The sequence below is a fragment of the Salmo salar genome, chromosome ssa05 (genome assembly GCF_905237065.1).
Source record: "Salmo salar chromosome ssa05, Ssal_v3.1, whole genome shotgun sequence".
Classification (NCBI taxonomy): domain Eukaryota; kingdom Metazoa; phylum Chordata; class Actinopteri; order Salmoniformes; family Salmonidae; genus Salmo; species Salmo salar.
In genome coordinates this window covers 23,712,491-23,723,432 of record NC_059446.1, presented here as the reverse complement: position 1 = coordinate 23,723,432, position 10,942 = coordinate 23,712,491, and the positions used below count along the sequence as shown (strand labels likewise).

Here is a 10,942-nt window from a genome sequence, read left to right as displayed (position 1 = left end):
ACAGTCAATGAACCAACATTATCACCTAGGGCTATACGTTCTCTCAAACTCGTGGACAGACATTTTGGAGAGTAGCATAAGGTAACCAGTCCATCCAGTATGCATAATAATACAGTCCACACTCAATGGTGATTACTAGAATTTGTTTAATTGAGGAGTATAGGCTAGACCAATTATGTACCAAAGACATGTTAAATCAGTTTTGTTTTATGTGTGAGGGCTGTTGTGGTGATGGTCTGATGGGAGACTAGTAGCTGTGGGCCTCTCTTCTCTTGCCCCTCGCCGTCTTATTTTGATCACTATGGAGGGGTCCTACCGCAGCCCTACTGTAGCTAATTCACATCAGCTTCTGACGCTGTGGCTCTGCTCTGCAAACAACAGTGTACAGTATCATGTGTATACTTATTACAGAAGTCATATTCAAAAAGGAAGCCCTCACAAATATCCATTGGATGTGGTAGTAAAGGAAGCACCACGGAAATCAAGGAACTGCAGAGGGTTGGACATTAAGGCTGTGACGATACCAGTATTGCAATATTTTTTCCATGGCAAAAATGAAAACTCTTAGACTACTAGGTTCTTAGACTATGTTTACACAGGCATTCCAATTCTGACCATTAATTGTGCAAAAGATCAGAATGGGTCTGTTGTTGTAAACGCAGCCTTAGATGTAAACATTATGATTAATCCCTGAAACTGATGGACACATATTGTCATTGTAGTAAGCATACAGTTTGGATCAAGGCTGTTTCATTTTTAATCACTTGCATACTTAACTTACACTCATTGGCTCCTGTGACAGGAGACAATGTTCATTGGCCGCGACACTCCTACTCTCTGGAAGATTGAGGTAACTCATGCCATGCTAGAGCGGTTACTTGAAAGTTTGATGGCCCTTGACAAGGTAACCTGCTGTGAATGCAAAGTTCAACCACGGATGAAGGATGAATGAAGTGCCCCTCTGAACTCCTCTATGGATAGCCTATTGAACCCAACCAGCACATGAGAAGGAGATTAGAGTTGAGTGGCATAGGAGTTCAGGAAGAGATCGGCTCTGCATTTCATGGATTGGCTGGTCATACACTTACTGCTTATATTGACAAAGGGGGAGGGGTCTCTGAGGTCATTTTGTTTCTTTCTCATTATTTTCTTGTCTATGCGAGAGTGCTAATTTATAAAATTACAGTTGCGTCATTCTGAAAGGATAATTATAATTCTGCATCGTTTGTAAACCAAATTGACTGGTTTGGAGATAATTGCATTGTTCATCTCAAGTCTTGCATATCGGGGGTAACAGAATGTGAAGTCTAAATATTACAATTTCACCCTGCTAGAAGAAATGATCAGCCTTACACTGGAAAACAGTCTGGTTGCGTGATTACAGCTAAATACGTTTACAATTGTGCGATAATTACGGTTGTACGAGAGATTCAATGACAAGCATTTTTCTAATTGTTTCTTATTTTCCCCTATTTTACTTAGTAGTGCTACAATAGAAATGTTCACTTTCATTCGAATTTGTAACAATCCACAAAATACTCTAACGCGCCTAAAAATAATAAAGTGGGAAACTTGAGAGTATTTGCATCTCACACAATAATTTGTTGTGATGTTTTTTCAAAAGGGCCAAAAGTACATCCCTCCTCCTCTACAGTAGGGTTTCCCGGTCCACCCCCCAAAAACAAATGGATACTGTGCTGAAAATAACAGTGTGGAACTCCAAGAGCGGTTCAAATGCTTCAATTCCTTTCAAATCAATCACTTTTAGATGAAAATACGGGATTGTTTCTAATGGACAAATGCTTCCAAATGATGTAGAGCACGTCAAACACAGCAGGGACGAGACAAATCTAGACGCCCCCTCTGCTTAACCGTGTCTTACAGTAGATGACAGTTACTGACTCTAACCCACAGCTTCTGGCACTCCCTCTCTCCACTCCATTTATACAGCAGCATGTCCCAAATCACTGCTTTACCCCACTGCGGCAGCCCGCCCTCCATGCCTCCTCCTCACCAGTCTCAAAACGAATTGTAGCTCCAGCACCGTATCGACGGATCCCCTCAGCAGCAGCTGATGCTGTCTAATTTAACTAGTGCCCCACCTGAGTGTGTGAGGTAGTTCGCCAATTCAAGCCTGCCCACTGGTTGTGGGAGACACATATGTAGTCTTTTTTTGGGCCTCTTTACACAACCTGCTCAAATGAGCACCCTCCTAAAATGGATTCATTACATTTTACATTTACATTATTTAGCGGACGCTCTTATCCAGAGCGACTTACAGTAGTGAATGCGTACATTTCATACATTATTATATCTTTTTTTCTGTACTGGTCCCCCGTGGGAATCGAACCCACAACCCTGGTGTTGCAAACACCATGCTCTACCAACTGAGCCACACGGGACCACCAGGGAGATTGTGATATTCTCATTAAGTGTAGTATAGTGTTGTAAAGAGGCTCCAGTTAAGTGGTAGACTAGAGGCGAGGGTTGGGGTTAGGGACATGTCACTGCTGCTGCAAACCGCCATAAGACACAGCCTGAGCAATCATTTACTTTGCCGTAAACGTGTGGTTCACCAATGGTAAGGTGTTCTCACTGTAAGAAAAATTACAGCACCTCCAGGCAACAATCTCCATCGGCGCTGCTTGAGAAATGTATTACATGCTTAAAAAAAGAAAACAGGGAATAACTCCTTCCTCACTTTAGGGGCAGCAGGTAGGCTAGCGGTTAGAGTGTTGGGCTAGTAACCGGAAGGTTGCTGAATCGAATCCCCGAGCTGACAAGGTAAAAATCTGTCGTTCTGCCCCTGAGCAAGGCAGTTAACCCACTGTTCCCAGGGCGCCGAAGATGTGGATGTCGATTATGGCAGCCCCCCGCACCTCTCTGATTCAGAGGGGTTGGGTTAAATTCAGAAGACACATTTCAGTTGAATACATTCAGTTGGACAACTTTCCCTTTATTGCTGCCGGCTGCTTTTACTATCAGAGACAAAGGTCTCCTGTTGGTGTTTTTAAAAAGCAAAAGTTGGACACAAACACTCAATCTCCATTCTAACCTCACTCTATCTCTCCACTCCCTCCCATCTCTACAGATGTAGGATCTTAATTTGAGCCAGTTTACTACAGCAGGAAAACAATCCTGCAGCAACAGGAAATGTGAATTCTTTAGTGGATTATAATTAATGGACATTTTTGTAGGGGTTGATAAATCAAGTCTGACATTTCTAAATGGAAATTACAAACTTCAGAAGCCTTTTTTAAACCTCAAACACACTACAATTTTTAAATGTCCTGCATTGCAGGAAGGTTCTACTACAACAGGGTGATCAAATTAAGACCAGTCTTCTTCGGTGAAGGAGTACAACCTCACATGTAATTACAGGTTGTCCCTGCCTGCTTTTGAATCAGTCGAAAGATAAGGCCTTCTCCTATATGCATCAAGCTACTAATAAATGTGTGTTCATATGTAGCTACAGCAAACTAGTAGTTACGGATGACTCTGGCCCAGACAGAGAAGACGGATGACTCTGGCCCAGACAGAGAAGACGGATGACTCTGGCCCAGACAGAGAAGACGGATGACTCTGGCCCAGACAGAGAAGACGGATGACTCTGGCCCAGACAGAGAAGACGGATGACTCTGGCCCAGACAGAGAAGACGGATGACTCTGGCCCAGACAGAGAAGACGGATGACTCTGGCCCAGACAGAGAAGACGGATGACTCCGGCCCAGACAGAGAAGACGGATGACTCCGGCCCAGACAGAGAAGACGGATGACTCCGGCCCAGACAGAGAAGACGGATGACTCCGGCCCAGACAGAGAAGACGGATGACTCCGGCCCAGACAGAGAAGACGGATGACTCCGGCCCAGACAGAGAAGACGGATGACTCTGGCCCCGACAGAGAAGACGGATGACTCTGGCCCCGACAGAGAAGACGGATGACTCTGGCCCCGACAGAGAAGACGGATGACTCTGGCCCCGACAGAGAAGACGGATGACTCTGGCCCAGACAGAAAAGACGGATGACTCTGGCCCAGACAGAGAAGACGGATGACTCTGGCCCAGACAGAGAAGACGGATGACTCTGGCCCAGACAGAGAAGACGGATGACTCTGGCCCAGACAGAGAAGACGGATGACTCTGGCCCAGACAGTGAAGACGTCTGACTCTGGCCCAGACAGAGAAGACGGATGACTCTGGCCCAAACAGAGAAGACGGATGACTCTGGTCCTAACAGAGAAGACGGATGACTCTGGTCCTAACATAGAAGACGGATGACTCTGGTCCTAACAGAGAAGACGGATGACTCTGGTCCTAACAGAGAAGACAGAAGACTCTGGTCCTAACAGAGAAGACGGATGACTCTGGTGCGGAAGGCCTTTGAGTGCCATCTAGCCATTTAATTTGCATCTCCCAACCGAAGTGCCTGCGGAGGCAAGGTTAATGCAGACGTACATTGTCATTGCCATGCCGGGAAGGAGACGGATGTGCAAAGTGGCGCACTCATGAATGCAAACTCACTCATTTTCTTACAGTGAAAAGAAGATAAATGAGAAAAACATTATAATAAATACATTTCAATGAACTTTGTCTCTTATTAGACGTGCAACCTTGCTATATGACTTGCATCCATTTACGCAATTACCGATAATGCGATTCAGCTTGATTTCAACAGGGTTTCACAGTGCGAGCGAGAGACTACCATTTCCTTTTGGCTGTTGTCAATAATTGAAGATTAAATAGCAAGGTCACACATAAGCATATGCAAAACAACACTAAATGAATGCCGCTTGCAACTCCCAGAATCCCTCGGGCGATAGATAAATTAACTGGGAGTAGAATAAAGCCCATATGAAGAGAACGGCCCCAGTTGAAATCGTATTTAACACATTGTCTGTATTCAATTACGCTAAGAGTGTGTGTGAATGCAAGTACACTCGAGCGGCGGAAACTGTTTACGTGAGGATTTCTTGTGCAGAGTGCAGAGTGCAGAGATGCGTGCCCTGTGACTGAACGCTTGCCTGAATAGACCGACGGTAGTGTCGAATAGGGTGCACTCTCTCGGTTAGTACAGCTTCATCTGTCTCTACTGTACCTTGGACCAGTTGATCCTCTTCATGACGACCTCAGGCTTGTAGGTCTTCTTGGCCACCAGTCCATAAGGCAGCTTGATGACAGGTATGGCCATCATAGGAGGCGGAGGGATACCTGGAGCCCCGGGGAAGGGCGGGGGAGGTGGGGGTCCACAACCGGGGGGAGGGGGTGGTGGGGGTGGCCCTACGCCTGGAGGTGGCGGGGGCGGAGGGGGCATGCTGGCCATGCCAGGAGGCGGCGGAGGAGGGGGTGCCAGTCCCCCCGGTAGGGCTGGAGGTGGGACTCCTGTCCCGGCCGCCGCTGGTCCGGCTGCAATCTGCAAGGATGGGAGATCAATATTAATGATGGGACACATTCCCCTGTCATCCCTGGACTCATGTCATCCCCGTCTGCCCTGCAAATCATGTCATCCTTGTCATTTGTAGGCCGGGGACCTGGAGGCCAGAGCTTTACCACCAATACACTAGTCTGGCTAATGGACCTGGGTGATGTCTCTGTTAGGGACTGAATATGGTCAATATACTAGTCTGGCTAATGGACGTGTGTGATGTCATTGTTAGGGACTGAATATGGTCAATATACTAGTCTGGCTAATGGACGTGTGTGATGTCATTGTTAGGGACTGAAGACGGTCATTACACTAGTCTGGCTAATGGACCTGGGTGATGTCTCTGTTAGGGACTGAAGACGGTCATTACACTAGTCTGGCTAATGGACGTGTGTGATGTCATTGTTAGGGACTGAATATGGTCAATATACTAGTCTGGCTAATGGACGTGTGTGATGTCATTGTTAGGGACTGAAGACGGTCATTACACTAGTCTGGCTAATGGACCTGGGTGATGTCATTGTTAGGGACTGAAGACGGTCATTACACTAGTCTGGCTAATGGACCTGGGTGATGTCCTTGTTAGGGACTGAAGACGGTCATTACACTAGTCTGGCTAATGGACCTGGGTGATGTCCTTGTTAGGGACTGAAGACGGTCATTACACTATCCATTTGCTGGTAAGCACATAGGAGTCATTCCATCAGTACCCTATCAGCCAGCCAGAGACCAACACTCAGAGGAGTCATTATATCAGTACCCTATCAGCCAGCCAGAGGCCAACACTCAGAGGAGTCATTATATCAGTACCCTATCAGCCAGCCAGAGGCCAACACTCAGAGGAGTCATTATATCAGTACCCTATCAGCCAGCCAGAGACCAATACTCAGAGGAGTCATTATATCAGTACCCTATCAGCCAGCCAGAGGCAAACACTCAGAGGAGTCATTATATCAGTACCCTATCAGCCAGCCAGAGGCAAACAATCAGAGGAGTCATTATATCAGTACCCTATCAGCCAGCCAGAGACCAACACTCAAAGGAGTCATTATATCAGTACCCTATCAGCCAGCCAGAGGCAAACAATCAGAGGAGTCATTATATCAGTACCCTATCAGCCAGCCAGAGACCAACACTCAAAGGAGTCATTATATCAGTACCCTATCAGCCAGTCAGATGCCAACACTCAGAGGAGTCATTTTATCAGTACCCTATCAGCCAGCCAGAGGCCAACACTCAGGAGTCCTAACCAGCTCCGCTCCACCTCACACTGGGGAAAGTGGGTCGCTCAGTTCCCTGAGACAGTCTACCAGACACATTAAATATGTAGTTACATAAACAAGAACCTAATAGGCAGCAGAACAATATTGCAGGGAGGTATGTCACCTTTCCCATTAGAAGTACTCTGGAGAGATCTCTGACATGCTGAGTATATCTGTGGCTATACGTGTCAGGATGAAGCACTGTGTACATGCAATCGCTGTTCAGTTCAGAGGGTGCGTGTATACACCTTTATATACACCATTCAGAATCCAATAAACACCCTTCAGAGGTCACCCTTAAAGGGTATATAAAAATATGCAGGGCATTATGACTTTTTATGTCATGCATATTAAGGCTTTATGATTTATGAATGCTGCATATCAACACTATGTAAAGTGTTCCACAAAGAAGAAAAAGAAAGTCCATATTTTTGGAGACTTCTGTGATTTTGAAGTCATTGTGAATATGAATTAAAGTAGAGAACATTTGTATTGTCTATTTATGGAAAAATAATTCCCCCTGTTCTTATACATATGATGTGTTTCATTTAATCAGACTCCAATATAGACAAGCCTGAATTGTTGGTGCTGATTACCATGACAATTGCTTCTGCAGTTGGCTAATAGATGAAGCGTATGAGATGAATAGAGCCACCTGAACCTGAATTGGTAATGAGGAAACTAATGGCATGCTAATGCTATGCCAACACTATCTATTGCAGGAGGGTTCGGTGGGTAGATAATGAATTGTATCAAATCCTCACATACCAGTACATTCATTCCCTATTGACGTGTGTGTGCACAGTGCATGTTCAGCCGACACATAACCATTGGGGAGAAGCCAGGGGATTGTCTGGCCACTGTTAGACATCTAGATAAGCAATGTTGAAGTCGACAAGATGGAGCTCACAAAGGAAGGCTATTAGGCGGTAGACGGGCAAAATTAAACCCATTACCGATAAGACACAAACCAGCCAGTCCCTTGACAAGTCTGCCCTATCATACAGCTCTACAGCACAAACAGGTATTTATAATCATTGATAAAGGTGGGGGAGACAGGCGGGGGGGCGGGGGGGGCTGTTTAGAGACAAAACATATGCAAATGGGGCAATTAGACCGCCCATGGCACAGATAGGATTTGACCTGGTTTGATTAGAAGATGACAACAGTCTTTCTTTTCAAAAGTATGCCCAGCAACATTCCCACCACATTGACCGAAAACAAGTTTTTCATTTCCCGAAAACGTGCTCCCCCACTCATTGGATTATGTGGGTAATGTGCGTCCGGTCAAATTTTTGAAGGTATTACAGAGTGCTTGATTACACAATGCCAGCCGTGGAATGTCTATCAGGTAGAACATTTAAAAAGTGGTGAGGAGCGTTTGAAACAGGCCGCCTCCAAAACCCCTCGACGGGAGCGCTCCCGTTACAATGATTATACGTCTGTCAATCTCCGAGCCCGTCGTGGCCCATTTTCTCTTTTAAGATTAATATGAAAGAATGGAAGCAAATTAGCTGCTAAATTAGAGTGCTGTCTTTTCCACATTCAGGGGCCCTCTGAGCCTATTATAGCTCCTGCTGCTCCTGCTCTCTTATTTTCCCTCCCTTTCTCTCTCGTCCCGCCGTGCTGCAGGCCCTCCAGCCTCGTCTATGGAAGGCTAATCAACCCTGCGTTCGACAGCGCCCTGGAGGGTTCTACCTTCTCCCACAGGTAAATCACTGGAGTACCTTTCCTTTCCTACATCCTCCAATCATAGCAGCAAGCATTTTCAAGCACCTTCTCCCTATAGCAACATAGTTGTTTTGGTTCAAACATCATTTTAAAAGGCTGTTTACAGACCAATGGTGCTGTGCTTTGGCCGGGTCTTGGCAGCTCCAGCCTGACCACTGACCACCATTAGCTGGGAGCAAGAGAGAGATGAGCCTCCAAATGGCTTCTTGGCAGCTAGCCCTCGTGCTAGGCCATCCTCATCTGGAGCGCTGATTAGTGTAGGAGTATGGAGTGATTTGAAATCTAACCCGTTCATTGAGGGGTCCACAGCTTCTAGACCTCGACGGGGGGGAAGGTCAGACGGGTGGGTAATTAACTTGGACTATTACGCAATTAAACCTTCTCCCAATCTCGGCTCTAATGAGCAAAGCAGAGATTCAGTCATAAGGTGTTTATTGGGGAGAATTACATCACAACAGTCAAACATGTCCACATTTGATTATCTTCTATGGAATAGTTAATTGGAGATTATTTTAACCTTTACTTAACTAGGCAAGTCAGTTAAGAACAAATTCTTATTTTCAATGACGGCCTAGAAACAGTGGGTTAACGGCCTTGTTCAGGGGCAGAACGACAGATTTTTACCTTGTCAGCTTGGGGACTCGATCTTGCAACCTTTCGGTACTAGTCCAACGCTCTAACCACTAGGCTACCTGCCGCCCCAGATGTTTCTGTCTTAGACCGCTGCACCACTCGGAAGCCACTCTAAGGCACTGCATCTCAGTGCTAGAGGCGTCACTACAGACCTGGTTCGATTCCAAGCTGTATCACAACCGGCCGTGATTGGGAGTCCCATAGGGCGGTGCACAATTGGCCCAGTGTCGTCAGGGTTAGGCCGTCATTGTAAATAAGAATGTTCTTAACTGACTTGCCTAGTTAAATAAAGGTGAAATCAATTTTTTATATAAATCTCACAGATTATTACTCATCGTTTGTTTAGTATGATGCAAGGAAATCAAACTTCATTGCATTCTCCAATTACAGACCAAGAGTGTGGCACTATTAACAGATTATGAGGAATATAATGTAGATCATTGCACAATTATTGAAAATCAATCATATGCAAAGTTTTTAATTCAAGATTAGGTTTCTCAATGTGCAGTCAATACCGGTCAACCATGCCAGAAGAATGAAAGGGAAGGGAGGGGCACGGTATCACCCACCTGCACCTGGCACTCAGCTTCACTGATGACTTTCTGAGCCTCTTTGAGCTTGTTTGCCTCGCTAGCTAACTGGACAGACGGACACACAAACACACAACAGACACCCAGACATACACACATATACAAAGAGCAACAGAGAGGCACACAGAGAGGGTGGTTAGCTAGACAGACAAGAGGAACACCAGTACTTTTGTTAACAGAGAGCACAGGCCAACACCAGGCACAGACATGTGAAGCAGAGGAGTAAGTGACAGAGAAATTCCCAGTTAAAACATGGTTATGATGAAATTAATATAGATAAATTAGTACTACCTGTCACATAGAATACCAGGATCACATTTATTTCATATCCTCAAACAAGCAAAGTCATTTTCAGCATTTAAAAGTGTATTTTGTATTAGATGGAAAATAACCTAATTTAGTAATCTACAGAGCCTAGATGAAACAGCCATCCATATGTTCACACAGTGGATGACATTTGTTTTTGTATCCTCAAAACCCATTCAATGGTCCCCTTTGGAACGCTACGTTCTAATATGTTCTAGCAAATCGCATTCCCTACTTTCCCCTCTCAGATATATATGACAGGCATTGATTTTATCCTAAAGATTTTGTTGTCGCTTTGATATTTCACTCTATATGACCTCGTCACATTCTAACGTCTTAATAACAGCCGTTGCGTAGATGGGTACAAACTCAACTGCGTAGTGAAACATATTTATATGGAGTCGTTCCTACAGAACAGCCTTACTGTGGACTGAGGAGTATTAAATATTGAACATGTGTAATGGAAAAGGAGATGGAAACTTTCCTAAAGGAAAATGAATAAGGACTTCCATTTCACCAGAGTTTAGAACGTGGTTGTAAAGTGCAATCTTAAGGTGAATGGGGAACATTTTCTTTTACACTCCATCCTTAACTATGGACTATGGAGAGTTCAAGGCCTCTATTTTAAAAACTGTAACCACAGGATAAGTGGATGGCACGGAACTTTAACCCCTCAAGCATATCTTAGACTCAAAGCTGCGATTGATGGAACTCAAGTACATTACACAAGTACAATACGCTCATGTATTAAACCTAAGGTATTGAAGGTATTGACGTAAACACATGTTTTAAGGTTAATAACAGCCAGAGAAACATGCATGTCAAACACGTGCTACATTTGACGGTGAATTACTTGGCAACCACTGCGAACACATGGCAGTGGTGGTAGTATCGAGAGGCCTGTTGCCTTCATTACAAGCTCAGTCCAGTCTGGGAATGAGAGAGGTCTGCAGGTAGACTGGCAGAGCCAGATAGGAGAGAGTGATCCGCTATACC

General features: G+C 45.1%; 1 protein-coding gene across 5 annotated transcripts in view; it reads right to left on the bottom strand.

Annotated features, from left to right (window-relative positions):
* Positions 1-10,942, bottom strand: part of diaph2 (diaphanous-related formin 2) — a 759,144-nt gene that overhangs the window by 501,447 nt on the left and 246,755 nt on the right. For 4 of the 5 annotated variants that reach the window (XM_045717986.1, XM_045717985.1, XM_014199083.2 and 1 more), the window contains 2 exons: positions 9,620-9,688; positions 5,098-5,412 (listed from right to left, as the gene is read on the bottom strand). In XM_045717986.1, the coding sequence (XP_045573942.1) occupies positions 5,098-5,412; positions 9,620-9,688 (384 nt within the window). The remainder of the gene's footprint in view (positions 1-5,097; positions 5,413-9,619; positions 9,689-10,942) is intronic. The other variant, XM_045717988.1, reaches the window with a different exon arrangement.